At 41.7% G+C, this 21429-nt stretch overlaps 1 protein-coding gene across 1 annotated transcript; it reads left to right on the top strand.

Annotated features, from left to right (window-relative positions):
- Window positions 1-1578: 1578 nt before the first annotated feature.
- Window positions 1579-21353, top strand: erich3 (glutamate-rich 3). Its single transcript, XM_014215909.3, has 14 exons — window positions 1579-1768; window positions 3649-3742; window positions 5934-6059; window positions 6395-6466; window positions 6619-6747; window positions 8570-8728; window positions 8942-9154; window positions 10501-10678; window positions 10893-11079; window positions 11337-11569; window positions 13248-13400; window positions 14018-14470; window positions 15968-16102; window positions 16201-21353. Exons 1-14 carry the CDS (start codon window positions 1728-1730, stop codon window positions 19761-19763), a joined length of 5736 nt encoding a protein of 1911 aa, XP_014071384.3. The 5' UTR covers window positions 1579-1727; the 3' UTR covers window positions 19764-21353.
- Window positions 21354-21429: the final 76 nt, after the last annotated feature.

The following is a 21429-nucleotide window of genomic DNA, read 5'->3' as shown; positions in this document are numbered from 1 at the left end:
ACTTTAAATAGGCTGTAACGTAACAAAATGTGGAAAAAGTGAAGGGGTCTGAATACTTTCTGAATGCACTGCAAGAGTATGGGATGTGAGGGTGAAGAAGATGCTGAACTCAGTAGCTCATGCTCTTCAACCATTGACAAACTGGGATCACAAGCATTTCCTACACATTTGCCAGAATTGCCCTTTGGCCAGTCCATCCCTGCCTGGAGGGCTGCAGAATGTGCAGGCTCCTGTCTCAACCTAGCACAAAAACAACTAATCATCACCCAGACCTTGATTGGCTGCCCTCTAGGGTCAGTGAGGAACATTGGCATCATACTGTAAGCCACAAACATTCATATAAGACCTATGGCTCTATCTACTGGTCAACTGCTGCACTGCAGAGACCTCTTCAGCAAACAGCTGCTCTTTGACAGAAACGAGAGGCATTTATTAAGGACCAGGAACTGTTCCTGAGCAAAGATTGGCAACCTTGATGAAAGAGACAGACACATACTCTGTCTGGCAGAGATAGATGTGTAGCATGCTGTGAAGAATGCAGAAGACCCAATAACATTATTTACATCATATTCCTAATTACATATTTTCATATTGTGTGGAATGGACCATAGATGTGGAGCTCAGTGACCTGTTATCTGGGGTAGCAGGTAGCTTATTGGTTAAGAGCACTGGGCCAGTAATTGAAAGGTTGTTGGTTTGAATCCCTAGAACCAACTAGGTGACAATCAGTCTATAGTATATGCCCTTGAGCAAGGCACTTAACCCTAATTGCTCCAGGGTTGGAAAAATCAAATTTACAGTTCACACACTTGTACATGTGTGAAACAGAATGACAAATGTAAGCACCCACCTAATTATTATATAATAGTGCATTTTGTATAATTCGTCAATTGATCAACGGAATGCATTGCAATAAGGAGGATTTGGGGTTATTTCCTATATCATGGGCTGTTGGTAACTAGTAATCACTGTGTCTGGTTTCTCATCTCCAGCAGAGGGATACCGTGAGGGGTTCTTGGTAGTAGGCCTACAGTAGTGCAATGCATGAGTTCAATTTTGGTTCCACACACATCTATAGTGTAGAGGTGAATTGAATACAGTCAGGAACGGACTGGGACCAGAAATCATCTCGGGCATTTCTGACACCGGACCATTTTTTATTCCTCTATGTCCCCATTATCAACCCAATAAATACATTTTGTGCAAACCCCCCCAATTTCAACAGGGCCAGTAGACTAAAGATGGCCCAGCCCATCTGGCATTTGCCAGAACTGCCCTATGGCCAGTCCGGCTCTGAATACAGTCCAGGGTTGCTACCTACATCATTATAATAACAAATAAAATACAAATAAATTATACAAAAAACTACAGATGGGGTCCATGCATATCTGATCATGGATAGAATATAATATAATTTAGGTCCAATAATTCAGACATGTTTTTTTATTCTAGAATAAAATACAATAGAAAAATACCCTGCAGAAAAATAAAATAATCCTTACTGTAGTTGTAAGTGGAGACCAGCCTCCTCGATAGCATCGTCACGTGACTTTCCATAGCAACGGGGAAATTGTCATCAGTTCCGCTCGGAAAGAAGTGCAGCAAGTACAGTCTGGGTTTACCAAGCCGGGCATTCGAATAGGACAGTATTCTATCGTCTGGTTCTATATTTGCATGTATTTGAGCAAGGCGGGCAGTCTTCGGACCCGGAGTGCTCCGTTTATTATATGAAACTGCATCCCGAAATCATGAGTCACCTATACCCTGGGTAGGTGCCATTCTTTGGAAATGTTTTACAGGTTGACGTTCCCTAGTGATGATAGAGGTTTTAGTAGGGCTTGTCTACAGACGCGAATGATAGGGTAGACTACTTGTTGACAATTCTAAGACTTTATTATTCATGTTTGAAATATTTTTTTATTCATAGGCTATTGGACTCTGTTTAAAAAATGCTTAGCTTTATGGAATTAAGTGAACATGAAATATTAGTAGAGAATGGAGAGAACGGGACGCGAACTCGGGTCACCGGCGTGAAAGGCATAGCCTACACCCTACGCATCTCGCCAAAAGGAGTAACTGATTTGGTGGGAATTGTAACGTGGCTCATATACAATATAAAAGTTGTTAAGGACTTTATAGCTAATTATATTTTAGCAAATAGCAACTTAACCTTGGTCCAGCTACTGTCATTGTAACACCTTGGCGGTTACGCCAAGAGATCCGAACCTCTTGACGAGATCGCAAGGTGTTGCGTTCAGGTCGCTACATTACCCCTTCCTTCGGTAAAGCCTGTCCCACGCTTCTATAAACCAAGTTCCTCGTGTGTACACGCTTCTCGGATGGCCTCCTGTCCGTCATCCCTCTTATGGCAAAAAAACGTTTTTCTGTGAATTCAGGGGGTCGCCCCAACCGGGACTTGAACGCTGGTCCAGTGAATGTCATCACCTTACCTTAGCCATTACACCAAGAGATCCGTTCTTAAGATCACTAGGTGTTGTGTTAAAGGGATAGTTTACTAAAATTACATATTCATTTCCTTACCCTATAAGCAGTCTATGGACAAGGTATGACAGAAATCCATACTTTGGTTTTGTTTACCTGGCCACTGTTTCAAATGCTAACCTTTTAGCATTTGTGGCACAAATTGTGGCATTTCTGGCACAAATCAATGGAAACAATATAAGCATTTTCACGCTTCATGACCAAATCGCCCTAAAGTATCAAATAAAATATTTAAATTACTTTGTTACTTAGAGATGATTTGGACGTGAAGCGTGAAAATGCCTATATTGTTTCCATTGACTTGTATTGGATTTGTGAAAGATGTAAAAAAAGAAAAGATGTGATCAGATTAACAAACCAAAGCAAGGATTGCCGTCGTACCTTGTCCATATAGTGTTTACAGGGTAAGGAACCCAATATGTAATTTTATAATTTGGTGAATTATCCCTTTAAGTTCGCTGCAATATTATTATTAAGTAGCATATCTTTAGATGTTATATCTTTGTATAGGATGACAATGTATCCCATGCTCTTGGACAAGCTCTGGTGACCGTATCCCGATGAGAAATCCGTACCGATGTTATTTAGAGCAGGAGAGAAAGACATGGGGACAAAAGGGTGATTGGGTTAAGTGCGCTATCCATCCCTTAATTCCTAAGGTAATCAGACACCGGTAATAGAGCTGATTGTTGTGGGGATACTGTTGTCCCAATGACTAACGCTTTAGGAAATCAAGTTTGTGTTGGAAAGAGCTAGGCAGAATTGAAGTTGAACACATCCGAGGGTAGACCTGACACCGTGATAGCCTAGTTAATGACAAAAACAACAACATGGATTTTAGTATTTTTTTTTTTTTACTAATGGCGCAGATGAGTCATTGACATTTAGGCTAGATGTTGTAATGATGAAATGAAGCATAATTGTTACTTTCAGAGGTGATGCAGACCGGTGAACCACTAAATTCATTAGACAGGTATTCTCAATCCATAATACAACCCACTATAAAGGAGAACAGCCAAAATGAATTATGTTACTGATACATGACATATTAGGCACATTAAATGGATACAGTTCGTATGATGTTTTCACATAACAAATAAATAGCCTTTCTGTCATAATGTAATAGGACCTGCCTTCTCTCTTCAGGCTACTTTCAGCCTACAACAGTCTGACAGACAAACACCTTACTGGATACTTCAACAACACCCGGATCAGGAGACATCTCCAGAGAGTTGGCCTGGTACGTCAAGAACACCAGTGGTTAACTCTCATCAGCAACATTTGTATTAGTTGATGATGGTGTAGCTTTGGTCCTGGGCGTTACAAGCTACATGTAACGCCTTGGACCAGAGCTAATGATGATGATGGTGATTAAGCAATAAGGAACAAGACTACAGTCCTAGCTAAATTCTTTCTTGAGAAATTGCTCTTGCTAAGAAGCTATTTTTGTTTATTTTTTATCCTTTTAATTGAAAACAATCACAGTAAGGTACTTAATTGTTACCCAGAAATGATTTGATATCGAGATAAAAACAGCTGAGCTGGACCTTTAAAGCAAGTTTTCTGCAATTATACACATTTTGCTATGGGGTGGAGAGGAAAAAAATGCAGTTACAGCTAATTTCCTGCAATTCTACTCATTTTGCCATGGAGTGGAGATCATGGCAAATTGAGTGACTGTCAGTGACTGACATAGCAAGAGAAAAACTGCTGATGCACAAACACATTTTGAAATTGCACCTGGTTTATTCTACTATTCTTACTCTCAGTAGTAAGTTGAGATCCAGACTGAGTTCCTAAGATATATATAGTACCAGTCAAAAGTTTGGACGCGCCTACTCATTCAAAAGTTTTTCTTTATTATTTTGTTCCTAGACTGTCATTGTAAATAAGAATTTGTTCTTAACTGACTTGCCTAGTTAAATAAATAAATAATTAACTTTCAATTTTTTTGATATTTTCAGGATTGACTGACCTTCATGTCTTTTCTCATTGCTTATTTGAGCTGTTCTTGCCATAATATGGACTTGGTCTTTCACCAAATAGGGCTATCTTCTGTATACCACCCCTACCTTGTCACAACACAACTGATTGGCTCAAATGCATTAAGAATGAAATAAATTCCAGAAATTAACTTTTAACAAGGAACACCTGATAATTGAAATGTATTCCAGGTGACTACCTCATGAAGCTGGTTGAGAGAATGCCAGGAGTGTGCAAAGCTGTCATCAAGGCAAAGGGTGGCTACTTTGAAGAATCTCAAATATAAAATATATTTGGATTTGTTTAACACTTTTTTGATTACTACATGATTCCATATGTGTTATTTCATAGTTTTGATGTGTTCACTATTATTGTACAATGTATTCTACAACCCTTGAATGACTAGGTGTGTCCAAACTTTTGACTGGTACTGTAATATATATATATATACACACACTGAGTGTACAAAACATTAAGGATACCTGCTTTTTGTGAAAGCTATGAAAAAGCTATGATCCCTTGTCACTTGTTAAATCCACTTCAATCAGTGTAGATGAAGGTGAGGCGACAGGTTAAAGAAGGATTTTTAAGCCTTGAGACAATTGAGACATCGATTGTGTATGTGTGCCATTCAGAGGGTGAATGGGCAAGTCAAAAGATTTAAGTGCCTTTGAAGTGGGTATGGTAGTAGGTGCCAGGCGCACCGGTTTGTGTCAAGAACGGCAACGCTGCTGGGTTTTTCACGCTCAACAGTTTCCCGTGTGTGTCAAGAATGGTCCACCACCAAAAGGACACCCAGTCAAGCATTGGAGTCAACGTGGGCCAGCATCTCTGTGGAACACTTTCGACACCTTGTAGCATCTATGCCCCGACGAATTGAGGCTGTTCTGAGGGCAAAAAAGAGGTGCAACTCAGTATTAGGAAGGTGTTCTTAATGTTTTGGTCAGGCTAAGCGGCCGCTGATTTCGCTATGCCTGGAACCAGCCTGTATGTCCATGATAATGATGTTGATGCGTGATTTCGACTGGCTCATAAAAAGTTGTATCGTCTCGTTTGGGCACGGTTCACTCTATGTATGGTACTACACAGATCGAAATTCAAAAGTGAATCATTGTTTCTGAGGTTGGACAGGCAGACAGCGAGTCTTATATTAACCAACGCTGAACCAAACAAAATGCTACTGTAGGCTTTGAAGAGGAAATAATACCGAGTTGCGATAGCAGGCATAGGTGTGTCTGTGACGGCCAATACAGCACGGCTTGGAACGCTGCTCGTCCAATCAGCATCCAGGATCCAAACAACCAGTTTTGTAATGATGATGATCATGATGTAGTGATGATGACTGAAGTGTATGGGAGACGGAATGGGTAAGATAGTAAAAATCTTCTTTTGAGGACCGTACAGGCTAATAATAACACTTCCTAATGTGATGTCTGATATTCTATCAGATCACCAGGAGTGGGCGGATTGTCCCAGACAAAGAGTACAGACACAATGTGATGCAGAGAGCGCACCAGAAGCATGTGAGGGAATGCCTGGCCCAGGCCATCTTCCATAAGGTGCTGGACATGGAGGTGAGAGGGCTAGTAGGGTGAAGTTGCCCCTAGACGCTGACCTCGGGTCAGTTTTGCATTCCCCCCCCACTAGTGTTTTTTATTTTAGTAATTGTTTTACCTTTTATTTAACCAGGAAAGCCCATTGAGACCCAGAGTCTCTTTTTCAAGAGGGACCTGGCCAAGAAGGCAGCAACAATCAATACATTACATAATTAAAACATACAACAATAAGAACATGATTTAGCCTAAATAAAATTGCATTTACACTCCTGTATATGACCCTGTCCTAGAGTTCTGATTGGTGGGTTCTTCATGCCTCTGCATGTAACGTAAACATTGTCCTCCTCATCCAGCGTCTCCATCAGATCGAGATCAAGAGGAAGTTGGAGGATTTTGCCCGGAGGGAGAGAGTGCATAAAATCAAGGTGCCTCATTTGGATCTGAATATTCTGTATAACCTGTGACTCCTTTGAATTAATTGTTTCAAATATAATCGTATGCAACCCGATATCTCTCATGTATTTTGGGGGGAGTCGTGAGTAAAGGCATTATAACCATAGTCTTTGTCTTGGTGAAGGTGGAACGTTCCAAGAGGTACGAGGAGGAGGAAATCCGTATCCTGTCTCCACGGCCGCCCACGGGCCCCAGGGTCTCCCACGCACAGCATTCTGGGCCAGAGGGGGAGCACTCTGAATCCTCGGAATCTGTGAGTGATGCCTCTGAGACTATAGCAATTAAGGCAAATGCACAACTAGGGATCTCTAATAACAATTTTGATAATGATTGCTCAAGAGTCGCATTATTGTGACAAGGTAATGCCGGATAGTTGTGACAAAGGTTCGGAAAATAAGTATCAGTGTTGGCGGTTATGACGTTTGTTTTTAAACTTGATCACGTTGGACGTTTTAAGAGTTATTGTTACAAGAGTTATACACATGTAGCAAATTGTGCTTTGTTTCAACCACACAGCAGCCGTGGAAAATGTATTTCATCGGTAGCTATAGGCTGTATGTTGATGGATGTGTGTGGAGCTGATTCATGGCCTGTGCATCCCAAATGGCACTCTATTCCATATATAGGGATGGGCCCTGGTCAAAAGTAGTGCACTATATAGGGAATAGGGTGCCATTTAGGATGAAAACATAGCCTGTACGTGCTGAGATAGTTGCCAGGTTGGTGTTGACATTCTAGTCAGCAGGTCTGAAGAACACGTCTCTCTTGTGTTTGCTCAATGTCTCGTTTAAGAGTGTATTCAACGTGAAGTGGTGGGATTACACAAGTTTATCTCACGCTTTTGAAATGTAAGATGTGGTAGGTCTTAATGGCTGAATCAACATATGTCGAGGGGTGAACGCCTGCCTGGGTTTTTCTGGCTTTGATCGTTGTATTTACTAGAAGTTAGATGCTGTCTCTTGACAAAATCTGCAAACAGATGTATCACAAGCATGTTGGGGCTTATTCAAATCTTACTATATAGTGTTGCCAAAAATACTTCAAATATCATTAAAAGCACTTGGTTAAACATACACTGAACAAAATATAAATGCAACATGTAAAGTGTTGGGCCCATGTTTCATGAGCTGAAATCAAAAATCCCAGACATTTTCCATATGCACAAAAAGCGTATTTCTGAACAACAAAAAATTGCACAAATGTGATTGCATCCCTGTAAATGAGCATTTCTTCTTTGTCAAAATAATCTATCCACCTGACAGGTGTAGCATATCAAGAAGCTGATTAAACAGCTTGATCATTACACAGGTGGATGTTGTGCTGGGGACAATAAAAGGCCACTTTAAAATGTGCAACACAATGCCACAGATGTCTCAAGTTTTGAGGGAACGTGCAATTGGCATGCTGACTGCAGGAATGTCCACCAGAGTTGTTGCTAGAGAATTGAATGTTAATTTCTCTACTATAAGCTGCCTCCAACGTCGTTTCAGAGAATTTGGCAGTAAGTCCAACCGGCCTCACCCCGCAGACCATGTGTAACCACGCCAGCCCAGGACCTCCACATCCGGCTTTTTCACCTGCAGGATCGTCTGAGGAGTTTTTATGTCTGTAGTAAAGCCCTTTTGTGGAGAAAAACTCCTTCTGATTGGCTGGGCCTGGCTCCCCAGTGGGTGGGCCTATGCCCTCCCAGGCCCACCCAAGGCTGCGCCCCTGCCCAGTCATGTGAAATCCATAGGTTAGGGCCTAATGAATTTATTTAAATTAACCAATTTTCTTATATGAACTGTAACTCAGTAAAATCTTTAAAATTGTTGCATGTTGCATTTATATTTTTGTTCAGTATAGTTAATGTGTAGATAAGAGCATGTTTAAAACATTGAAACATTTACTATGATGAGCATTTAAATGTCCATCAGAATAAAAAATAAAAAAAGTATCCCGCTTAGAATGTATGATTGATGTGTGTGTGTGTGTGTGTGTGTGTGTGTGTGTGTGTGTGTGTGTGTGTGTGTGTGTGTGTGTGTGTGTGTGTGTGTGTGTGTGTGTGTGTGTGTGTGTGTGTGTGTGTGCCTCAGCCGGGCTCGTCTCGACCCAACACGGCTCCAGGGAAGATGCAGAGGCCGGTACGTCTGAAGCCCATCCATAGTAACAGCACCACAGCCTCGCACAGACACACCTCCCCCTACAGGCCCCATGACTCCTCCAATGAAACGGACCAGCCTTTCAACTGCATTGTGAGACCACCAACATCGACTGTATTATTTATAACACTATAGCACTCACCCACGCACGCAGACACACACAGACTTACGGGGCTGGCCACCAGTGGAGTCTCTAGCCATTAGTCAGAATTCCATGCATGTTTTATTGCACTTGCTTGCCTTTGAATTCACGGAATGAACTTGTAATTGAAGCGTTATCACAGGAATTTTGTATTTTCTTTCCAGATGGACAAAGACTCCAGAAGACATTTGACCTTGACAGAGTTTTCCCGTGGTATATCCCCCTACCGCCTTCCAGTCATCAACAACTTTGTTACCCCAGTGCCACCTCCGACTAAGAGGAAAGAGAGGGGCGGTTTTAAGGGTACCCCCAATGGCACTTTCAGGGGACGGAGACTGCGCCCCACCACGGCCCCAAGTGGCCCCGGAATGACGGAGGTCTCTCTCTTCTTTTCTCCCTTCCTCCCTCTCTACCTCTTCAACCATAGTTCCCTCCACCCTTCAGATGACACATGGTAGAGTGTCCAACCATTCTATTGTCAAATTTGATCAAACGCACACTATTTTATGGGGTGCGGGTCGAAAAAAGTCGGTATAAAATAAATAGAATCTGCACACTCGTGAGCTCCACCACGAACCTTTATTAATAAACAAACAGAGTTGTTGGAGACGTGCTTTGGCTATGAAATTTCACTTTATTATGATATAAAATACATTTTACCAAGACAAATATGATTATTCATGTTCTGAATTGTTCAGTGGGGTCTTTCTCTAACATATCATTAACATTATATCGAAGAAGTCAGATTTCGTAACCTAATACATCCGATAATAATCACTGAGCTCTGTTGGCATAGTGGTGCAGGGTTCTCGTAACAACTTTTGAGGATTTTACATTTCTGGGTTGTCGTCTTCAAAATCGTTATTCGGGTTGCAAAGAGCTAAATTAGCATGACACGAGCTGAATTAAATGTAAAAGGCTTTGATAATAAAAAGCTTGGTATAAGCTCAGTGCTCTGTTAATATTTCACAGAGATACGCTTAATATTAAAAGCGTATACTACAATTTGAAACTACTACATGTCACGTCTCAAACTCGATATCCATCTTACCTCTGTATTGTTTTTATGTCCTGTGGATTCGAGAAGAAAGATGATGAGTTCAACTGGAAAATGAGCCTGTCAGGTAGCCAGTAGCCTTAATTCTTGCACAGAATCCAGCCTAGTTGACGCGATGCAATTTTCCAGATTAAATTTTTTTTTTTTAAATAATCTGACAGAGATATTAGGTTTGGACCATTGCTTTTCTTGGAGGATTATCTACATAATTAACATAATTCTACCCATTTGTCAAAATATGCATTTTTGATTGGACATTCTACACATGAGTTTTTTTTATTCCCTACAATAAACACACAGTGAACCATTTTTATGCCAGACCAAATCCCACTTCTCTCAGATATATTATGCTCCAGTACCAGTGCACAGCTGTAGTTTATAGTACAGTTTGATTACAAGGGCTCTCCAGATAGGCACAGTGACTAAGTTAGCTGCCCACTTCTATCATACCCAATAGAAACCATTCAGGTTTTATGGTGCTTACTTAGTGTAATATAATAATAATATATGCAATTTAGCAAATGCTTTTATCTGAAGTGACTTACAGTCATGCGTATATACATTTTGAATGAATGGCCCTGGCGGCTACTTACTGATTTAGTTCTTCCTTTGCAGTATTATAAAGGCCGCAGGACACATTGAAAACACATGTGTTTTTGCTTCCAGGACTCTACTCTCCTGCGGACCTCTGTGCAGAGTAAAGTATGTGTGAGCATGGTGTTCTTTGGAAAGACAGTGCACCTGTCACATGACCTGATGGACATGAGGGATGAGGTGAAGGTGTTCCAGCAGCACTGTGGGGGAGAGAACCTGTGTGTGTACAAGGGCAGAGTCCAGGAGGGAGGTGAGTATGGGAACATGCAGGAAGGGAGGTCAGTGAGTGTGTGACAGACAGATTCAGGTCTATTCGGTCTTGCCCATGTAAAAAAAATACACTTTTTTAATAGAACTTCATTTTTTTTCTAATCTCAAACCATTTGCATACAGATTGCGTAAACATTCCATAAAATATGAAATACTACAATACAAAGTATCTACTTTACCTCTATTTGTTTTAGAGACGTTCCAGTTTGTGTCGCGGCGCCACCGTGGCTTCCCCTTCAGCCTGACGTTCTTTCTCAACGGGCTGCAGGTGGAGCGCCTCAGCTCCTGCTGTGAGTTCAAACACCGGAAGGGTTCCCGGCTAGGCGGCCGCCACGGACATTTTGGATTCTCCAGCACGGAGGGAGCCTCGCCCTGCTACAGGTAAGATACAGTAACAGCAGGATTTTAAAAGTACGTGTTACCGTCTGTGAATGGAGTGGTCATGTCGAAAGCAAAGATGTTATCCTGAGTGTTAGAAAATGTATATTCAATCCAAACTCTTTTTTTTAGCACCTCTATTATCTGAATTTGTCAATAAATCGGCAGTTATGATGAAATCTCAGCGATACACGTTCAATGTCTGCAGTCGTATCAGGTGCACAAGGATACAGTATGTGAGGTCCATTTTCATTTTCCAGGTGTATCATAGCCATGGGGTTAGACAAGAAACCCACCCCTCCTCCAAAGAGAGTCAAAGAGGAAATCATAGTCACCCGCCCTCTAGACACTGGGAAGGACACTGCAGAGGTGGAGGAGGAGAAGATTGGTAAAGACAGTCACTCTCAACCAGAGCCTGAGACAACTCAGCCACAGGACATGGAGACAGAGATCAAAGAAGACATTCCACAAGAGGAGGACAAACCCAAAGACGGTACACTGAGCTGCACAGATGGAGACCTGAGAGTTATATCAATATTATATTGACATTTTGGTCACACTTTACTGTAGCCTCCCTTACATGCATTTACAAAGCCTTTATAACAGCTACAGTTGAAGTCGGAAGTTTACATAAACTTAGGTTGGAGTCGTTAAAACTCGTTTTTCAACCACTCCACAAATGTCTTGTTAATTTTGGTAAGTCGGTTAGGACATCTACTTTGTGCATGACACAAGTCATTTTCCCAACAATTGTTTACAGACAGATTATTTCACTGTATCACAATTCCAGTGGGTCAGAAGTTTACATACACTACATTGACTGTGCCTTTAAACAGCTTGGAAAATTCCAGAAAATGATGTCATGGCTTTAGAAGCTTCTGATGGGCTAATTGACATCATTTGAGTCAATTGGAGGTGTACCTGTGGATGTATTTCAAGGCCTACCTTCAAACTCAATGCCTCTTTGCTTGACATCATGGGAAAATCAAAAGAAATCAGCCAAGACCTCAGAAAAATTATTGTAGACCTCCACAAGTCCGGTTCATCCTTGGGAGCAATTTCCAAATGCCTGAAGGTACGACATTCATCTGTACAAACAATAGTCTGCAAGTATAAACACCATGGGACCACGCAGCCGTCATACCGCTCAGGAAGGAGACACGTTCTGTCTCCTAGAGATGAACATACTTTGGTGCGAAAAATGCAAATCAATCCCAGAACAACAGCAAAGGACCTTGTGAAGTTGCTGGAGGAAATAGGTACAAAAGTATCTATATCCACAGTAAAACGAGTCCTATATCGACATAACCTGAAAGGCCGCTTAGCAAGGAAGAATCCACTGCTCCAAAACAGCTATAAAAAAGCCAGACTGCGGTTTGCAACTGCATATGGAGACAAAGATCGTAATTTTTGGAGAAATGTCCTCTGCTCTGATGAAACAAAAATAGAACTGTTTGGCCGTAATGACCATCGTTATGTTTGGAGGAAAAAGGGGGAGGCTTGCAAGCCGAAGAACACCATCCCAACCATGAAGCACGGGGGTGGCAGCATCATGTTGTGGGGGTGCTTTGCTGCAGGAGGGACTGGTGATCCTAACTGACCTAAGACAGGGAATTTTTACTAGGATTCAATGTCAGGAATTGTGAAAAATGGAGTTTAAATGTATTTGGCTAAGGTGTATGTAAACTTCCAACTTCAACTGTACATGAAGACATAACATCCATCATAGGCTGTCATAAACAAGGCATAAGTTACCAATATTTTTGTGAAAATGATTAATAATACCTAGTCAGTTGTCCAACTGAATGTATTGAACTGAAATGTGTCTTCCGCATTTAACCCAACCCCTCTAAATCAGAGAGGTGCAGGTGGCTGCCTTAATCAACATCCACATCTTCAGTGCTCAGGGAACAGTGGGTTAACTGCCTTGCTCAGGGCAGAAAGACAGATTTTTACCTTGTCAGCTCAGGGATTCGATCCAGCGACCTTCTGGTTATTGGCCCAACACTCTAACCACTAGGCTACCTGCCACCCCATAATAGAATCATAGTAGTTGCTCTGTCTAACTATCTATGGTACACAATTAAAATCATCTTAATAAGATAGTTAATCATGTTAAGAATAGTTTTTATGCGATGGAGTCATAAGGCGCTATTTGTTTTTCCCAACAGACTATGAAGAGGACTTTGAGGCGGACGACGAGGGGCAGGCTGAGGACAGAGGAGAAGAGAAAGACAAGAAAAGTGTTCCTCCCTCCAGAGAAAGAGACGGAGAGGATAGAGAGAAAGACGACCAGTCTGACAGTGAGGATGATGACAACAATGGTTAGTTAATAATCTTGAAAAATCTTGATTTATAATCAAATGGAAATTAATTAATAAACGAGTTTACACCCCAATCCAAATATAGTCCACTTCATCCCTTCATCGTAGATCTCAATCCAAATATAGCCCACTTCATCCATTCATCGTAGATCTCAATCCAAATATAGTCCACTTCATCCCTTCATCGTAGATCTCAATCCAAATATAGCCCACTTCATCCCTTATCTCAATCCAAATATAGTCCACTTCATCCCTTCATCGTAGATCTCAATCCAAATATAGCCCACTTCATCCCTTCATCGTAGATCTCAATCCAAATATAGTCCACTTCATCCCTTCATCATAGATCTCAATCCAAATATAGCCCACTTCATCCATTCATCGTAGATCTCAATCCAAATATAGTCCACTTCATCCCTTCATCGTAGATCTCAATCCAAATATAGTCCACTTCATCCCTTCATCGTAGATCTCAATCCAAATATAGTCCACTTCATCCCTTCATTGTAGATCTCAATCCAAATATAGCCCACTTCATCCAATCATCGTAGATCTTAGCTCTTCAAATGATAAATGTTCTATTCCTTTGTCTCCTGTTAACACTGTCTCCCTTGTAGAAGAGAGAAGGTCAAGGTCGAGGTCAGACTCCAGCTCCTCAGGAAGTGACATGGACGACAGTGAGGTTGAGGCCAAGGAGGACCAAGCAGTCAACCAGGCAGCTGACCTAGAGGAGGCTCCTCCCCAGGCTGAACAGGCAAAAGACACCCCCACCACCATAGCACTTGATCCAGACCAACCACTCACAGAGGATCCCACCACAGCCACAGAGAGCAGCTCTCCTACCCCACCCCAGACCACCTCGACTGGGGAGGAAGACACAGGGACCTTGGGGTACAGCCCTGGGGACAGCACAGCAAGACCCACAGAGCTTGAGGTGTCAGACACAAGTGAGCTGTCAGAGAAGGAGGGGAAAGGGGATGATGATGGGAGTGCTGTGGCTAAGGAGGAAGACAAGGAGAGTGGGGCTAAGGCGAAGGGTGAGTCTACACAGGAGGAGGCGCCTGAGAGGGGTAAGTATGTACCGTCACATCCAGACTCGCCTGAATGAGAGCTGTACCCCTCCCCTCTCTGGGGCCTTTTCCATAATCAGAGCTGTTAGTTTTTCTATATAATACATTAGTTGAGCTATATATATATTTCCATGTATACAGGCCTTTACATAAGAATCCATTGATTTAATTCTGAGTATTGTGAGATAACAGGTCAGTTCGGATGGTGGAAAAGGTCATTCTGTGTGTTGCTTGGGAGAAACCATTTCCTGCTGCATTTTGGACCTGCCTGTTCTTTTCTCATTCTCCTTCACGCCTTGTAATTGTGATGATAAATAAGATGGCTGTTGGAGCATGCTTTTTTGGTCTCATCTGTGTTTGTATTCAAGTGCATGCCAGTGTTTTTGGACTTTAATTTGATAAACATTGTAATGTACAGATGTAGGATTTTAATTTGAGCCAGTTTGCTACAGCAGGAAAATAATCCTTAAGCAACAGGAAATGTGAATTATTCTGTGGATTATAATTCAAGGACCTTTTTGTAATCTAAAATTTCAAAGTGGAAATTACGAACTTCAGGATGCTTTTTAAACCTCAAATACACTACAAGTTTTACATTTCCTGAATTGCAGGAAAGTTCTCCTGCAACAGCGTGATCAAATTAAGATCCTACATCTGTAGAATGCCTTTGAGGAATTTGTATTACTTCACCGTAGTTCTTCCTCAGAATTGGTTGAACAGATTTAACATTCTTAATTAACAACTTTGTACTGTATACCTGACAAATTACGTCTGAAAATACTGAGCTGAGGATTGTGAATGTCTGTTTTGAGTTTGCTCTCCTGTGTTCTTTGTTACGTTGATGTAATTTTGGCCAACACAAAATATCTTTTTTTATTTGTTTGGACCCATGAACTTTATCTCTGTATTGCTTTTTGCTTGTTTATTTAGCTGATTAGCGTTTTTCGTCATGAATCTTGTTCTGGGGGCAGCTCTGTAGAGTGCACACTAGCTGGCACAGCCACAAACTCATAAAATCAGATTTTAAACATAACCATAACTTTAACCACACTGCTAACCCTAATGCCTAAAACCCTAACCTTAAATTAAGACCAAAAAGCAAATGTTTGTTTTCATGAATTTGTACAATATAGCTGATTTTTATTTTGCAGCTAGCCTTAGCAGAAATTGGTCAGTTCTGCCTCCAGGGCCAGATTCATGACAATAAACGTCAACCTGCATTTATTTCATGCATGCTGAACATCTGAATGTGATATACATTATACTATTCTCCTTCAATTGGCTAATGTAAATATTAAAATGAGTCTCTCTCTGAAATGAAGTTTCATTTGACTTTGTTCTGTCTAATGTCCAATCATTGCTTTCAGTTTATTTTTGTTTTAATGGCTCCTCATGATGTTCTTTTTGTATATGATTATACTGCTTGTGTTTGTTGACATGTAAAGGTCATTCATTGCATGCTTCACGTCTCTGTCTCCTTCCCACGCCAAACCCAAGCCAAGTCTGTGCAGGAGAAACTAGCAGAGGCCATTTTGAAGGAGGCTCAGAGTCACTCAGAGCCAGAGCTGAGTGACACCAGCACTGAGACAGAGGAAGACCCCACTGAGAAAAACCAACAACAGGACACCATTGGTAAGAGCTCCACTTATTTGTCCTTAACACCTGTGCGGTATATTTAGTGTGTGAGAAAATGTCATTAGTCACTCACCTACCGCCTATTTTTTCTGCAGGTACGGAACCAGAGCAAGCCGGGGCTTTCACTCTGGAGCGTCAGATCAGTACAGAGGAAGTTAAGTGTGAGGAAAGTTCACTCAGTGCACAGGAAATGACCTCACAGAGTGCTGCCGAGGGAAAAGAAGTCGGGACTGAGCTGAAGAAAGAGGAGGAAGATGGTGCACCGGAGTCTGAACAGATAACTGAAGAAACCAGTGGTGTGACAGAGGAGAAAGAGGAGGACCCGAAAGCCAGTCCAGAGACGGATGATCAAGAAGAGACAGGCAGCAAAGTAGAAACAAAGGGGAAAGAAGAGGGTGAAGAAACTAAGGGCAACCAGGAAGAAGATGAGGCTGTGGATCTTCAGGCGGACGAGCCAGCTAAAGCAAGTGATTCTGTAACTAGTAAAGAGCAGCAGGAAGAGAAAACCACAGCAGATCCAGACATACCACCTAGTGAGTCAGAGGAGATGAAAAGCACTAAAGATGATGCGTCATCTGCACCAGAAGAACCAGCGAGCAAGACTGAGATAGAAACAGCTGTGACGGGTGAGGCAGGGACTGAGGTGGCAGAGAGTGAAGCAGAGCCCATAGCGGATTCAGAGTCCCATAGCCTTAAAGAGATGTCTATAACTGACAAAGACAGGCAGGGAGATGAGGAGGAGGACACGGTTGGAGGCACAAAGACAGAAGTCACAGCAGATAATTCAAGCAGCGTGTCAGAGAAAAGTGGAGATACTACTGTCTGTGCTGAAAAGACAGCAGAGGGAGCTGGGAAGAGTGAGGATGCACCTGGAGAAACCGAAGCCAAACTTGAGAGTGACACAGGGGAGGCTATGAAAGAAGACAGACTAGAAAAAGAAGCTGGTCAGGATGAAGCTGGAGGAGAAACTACTACAGAGGATAAGGCAAGTGATAAGGTAGAAAATGATTTTGCCCAAATTGAAGAAGGGAAAGTAAAGGACGGTGAAAAGACTGGAAATGATAAGAAAGAAGAAAAGGAAGAGACTGAGGAAGTAAATACTGGAGAAGCTAAGAGAGATGAAGAGAAAGTTAGTGAGGGTAAGGTAGACACAAGTGAGAAAGATGGGGAGGATAACGCAGAAGAGGGGACACAGGGTGGAGAAAATTCTGAGGGGAATAAGGCAGAGGAGGGAGAAACAGATGACAGCAAAAAGGCAGCAGAAGTAGAAGATAAGGTGGAGTGTGAAGAGAAGAAGGTTGGACAGGCAGAAAAGGAAGACAATGATGGAGAAGAAATTGTAAAAGAAGAGGGCAAGCTAGAAAGTGGGGAAATGGTTGAAGAAAATAAAGCAGCAAAAGTATCTGAGCATGAAACAGGAGAGAAAGATGGAGAGGAAGTAGTTGAGGAAAATGTTGTGGATGCAGAGGAAGCCAGTGAACTTAAAGCAGAGGAAGGAGAAAACGTGACAACAACTGAGGTCAAAGTTGAAGAGACTGAGATCAAAGACAATGTTCAAGAATCTGTATGTGATGCGGACGAGAATGATGAATCTGATAAAGAGAGTGGCTCAGCTCCAATTGTTGGAGATAGCACTGCGGCCAGGGATGAGACCCTGGTCAGCAGGAAAGAAACAGAGAAAAAGGACAGTGAAGTAGATTCTGAGAATGGAGAGACAGCTGCAGCCTCTGAAGTTCAGAGTGACACCGCAAGAGAGGAGACAGAGTCCACAAACCAAGGCAAAAACGATACAGGAGAGGAGAAGGTAGATGAAAAGGACATGGAGGCAGAAACAAAGACAGATGACCTAAACAAGGTGGAGACAGAGGAAGATCCTAAAGACCAGGAAGAGGCAAATGACAAATGTGAAAATACCAAAGTAGATCAGGATGCAGACGCAGAAGACAAAGAATCCAAGGCTGAGGAATCTAACAGAGATAGCCATGCTGGTTCACATGTAGGAGACCCAGAGCCAGTTAACACTGGGGCTGAATCCAAAGAAGAGGCTATGTCAGAGAATGCTAATAAGGAGACTAAGAATGTCAAGGAGATAGAGGCATCTGTAGAGTCTCAAGAGCAGTCTGAACAAAAAACTCAGTCAAAGGACAGAATTGTAGATGCTACACTTGAGAGTGAAGATAAGAACCCAGATACAAGCACAGATAGCTTGGATGACGGCAAAGAGAAAGTTAATGATGCTACTACAGAGGTGATTGTTGTTTCTGAAGAGACACAAGCTCAAACATCAGAACCCAGAGCTATGGAGTTAGAAGATACTACAGAGACTGAATCAGATCTGAAGGAAAAAGATCATAAAATGGAAGACGAATCCACAGAAGGGGCAAGCAAGCCATCTGAAGAAGGAGCCAGCGTTGTGCTCAAACCTCAGTCAGAAACACAACAAAAAGAAAGCAGTGCATCAGGTAAAGAAGCTAATGTACTTGAGGAAAGTGTTAAAGCTGAGGACCATGCTGCAACTCCAGAGACCTTGGAGAAAGGAGACAATAGGGATCTTGTAACTAACTGGGTGAATGTACATCAATCCTCAAAGTTCTTCGAGACATTCATAGAGCCTCTAGATTACTTTACTTCTGAGAATGTCATCAGTGAGTCTAATTCGGATGCCAGAGCTATAGCGCCAACACACGTGACCGAACTTTCTAGACCAGAGAGACCTACTAAAACGGCAAAGACACCAGACCCGAAACCTGACGATCATGATACCAATGCCTCAGAGAGGAGCGCAGCTGTTGGAGGCGGAGGGGACACCATTGTTGAGAGTACAGTTACAGAACTTAAAGAGGCAGCCCCATCAACAAAAGATGAAAATGAGTCAAACAGTAGTAACAAGGTGGAAGTGATCCAATCAGATCTCAGGAGTACTCACTCAAGAGACGATGAAGCCAGTGAAACTGGGATAGCAAAATACTCTCTCGAGGTGAAAGAAGAAACAGAAGTCACTCTCTTCACACTCTCTACTGAACTTGAACACAGCAGCAGAGAAGACACAGCTGGGCCACAGGAGGAGGGTCAGAGCTCTTCAGAGGAGCTCAAAGGAACAACAGGGATGTCTGAGGATGACAAGGACAAAGATATGACAATGCAGGGAGAAACTGATCTGACAGAAATGTCCAAAACTGACGTTGAAAGTATACAGGGCTCTAACCATTCAGCTGCCAGTGGCAGGCCTGAAAATATCATTGAGAATCCAGCAGAGACTGAAGAAACCAAAGAGAATTCTGGGTTGGACGAGCAACAAACGTCGGAAGAGATAACCGTCCTGACGACGTCTGAGAGTCCAGAGAATCACTCTGAATCTGGCACAACATCAAGAGAACCAGAAGACACCAAAGATACAAAGGAACCGAAAGAGAAAGAGGCTGCAGAGGTTACAGAAATAACAGAGCTAAGAGTCATTTCTAAATCTGAGAATGAGAGCCAGGAATACTCCCAAAGTGTACAGCTCCATTCTAAACAACTGGATGGAAGCAGGAGGAGAGACAAAGAAGATCTACAGCTGATTGACCAGCTGAGCACCTGCTCAGTGGAAGACTCTTCGCTGATTGGCCACACCTCATACCCTCTGTTGACAACTGCACCGACTGACAGTAGTTATTAGAAAAAAGCAACAGGCTGGCACAAGGGTAAGCTGCACAATTATTCAATTTCTATATATCTGAGATTTGTTGATATCTGAAAAAGAAAGTAAGATAGCACATTGGCCTATTATTTTGAAAAACGTTTGCTCTATCTATATTATAAAGCACACGAGACAAGGATATTCTTCGACATCACATTCTTTCCGGAGTTGCGTTATTCTTGCTGCAATGGTTCTCATGAGATGACACTGCAGGAACAGTTGCTCCACAATTGTTAATGTATGTTTGAGTTGAATGATTTCCCCCTTTTTACCAACAAAAAAGTCTGGGTCATGAAAATGTGTGTCTTTATAAAGGTTTTGATAGTAGCATAGATGTTTACAACCATCCCTTTTTGGGGACAAACAGTGAGACCTTGTCTGCTGGAGGTATCAAGCACAGGTGCTGTCACCAGCCCCCTGCAAACAGATACCCCTCAATTCACGCTGCACAAATAAATAAATCATTCATAGTCGTTAAGCCTTGTGGAGGTCAGCTTGCCCCAAAGCACCTTAACACACTTCGCAAGACATGGTTGTGTGATGATTGGTTTGGAGAGAAAATAAAATACTCCCGGCCACCACTGATTTAAAGCACTACAACACCTTCGCGTTGATGACAAAGACCTGATTGGATTATAGTTTGGCACTGGAGAGGAAATACAGTTGGCTCTTTATACTGGATGTATAACCTTAATTATACAGATAATGTTCATTATTTATATACAGAAAGAAGATTTATGCGATAGATTTCCATATTTTACATTGTAATATCTTTCCAGAGATTTGTTTAACTTTATCTGTAATGTATACATGATCTGTTGTCACAAATTGTATCCCTGCATTTCCATTCAACTTTCTAAGTAATTACATATGATTCCTTTAGAGAATTTTCTAATCCAATTTAATGGACATGCATTGAAATAAAATTCACCCAGTTCATTTGAAAACATCGTATGTCATACATAAAACATACAATTAATGCCTACTGTACACAACTACACAAACAGTAATAATAAAGAATTCCCTAGTTAAATAAAGGTTAAATAAAAGGTTCAAGGTTAAACATACAGTAACAATAGTTGGAGAAATTGTGAAATGTCCTATGTAGGAAACAGTTTGTGTCAAAATATGTTGCTGCTAACACATCTAATACCTGTACTCTTCTTCGTTCATTTATTTCTTCAGTTGCCATTCATTATGAATCCTGTATTTAATAATAAGATGTTTATTGTCACAAACAGCGAATATGTGCAGTGAAATGTGGTGTTTTACAGGGTCAGCCATAGTAGTACGGCGCCCCCGGAGCAAATTAGGGTTAAGTGACATTGCTCAAGGGCACATCGACTGATTTTTCACCTTGTCGGCTCGGGTATTCAAACCAGCGAACTTGCAGTTACTGACCCAACACTATAACAGCTAGGCTACCTGTCGCCTAGTTTGGCATAGTTTGGTTAGGATTCTTCTTGTTTACGTATAAATTGTTTACGTATATATTATATCAATGTGAAATCATCTAGAATGAAACTCAATGTGATTTCTCTATTTTATTGAAAATAAAAGCACAAATTGACTGAGCATTCTGAGGCTGAAATATGGTTTTATCGGAATACTATACTATTTTCAAAATGCCTAAATATTTAATAGG

Source organism: Salmo salar, chromosome 10 (assembly GCF_965601325.2).
Source record: "Salmo salar chromosome 10, fSalSal1, whole genome shotgun sequence".
Lineage (NCBI taxonomy): Eukaryota > Metazoa > Chordata > Actinopteri > Salmoniformes > Salmonidae > Salmo > Salmo salar.
The sequence above is the reverse complement of the archived record's forward strand: the minus strand, read 5'-3'. Positions and strand labels throughout refer to the sequence as shown.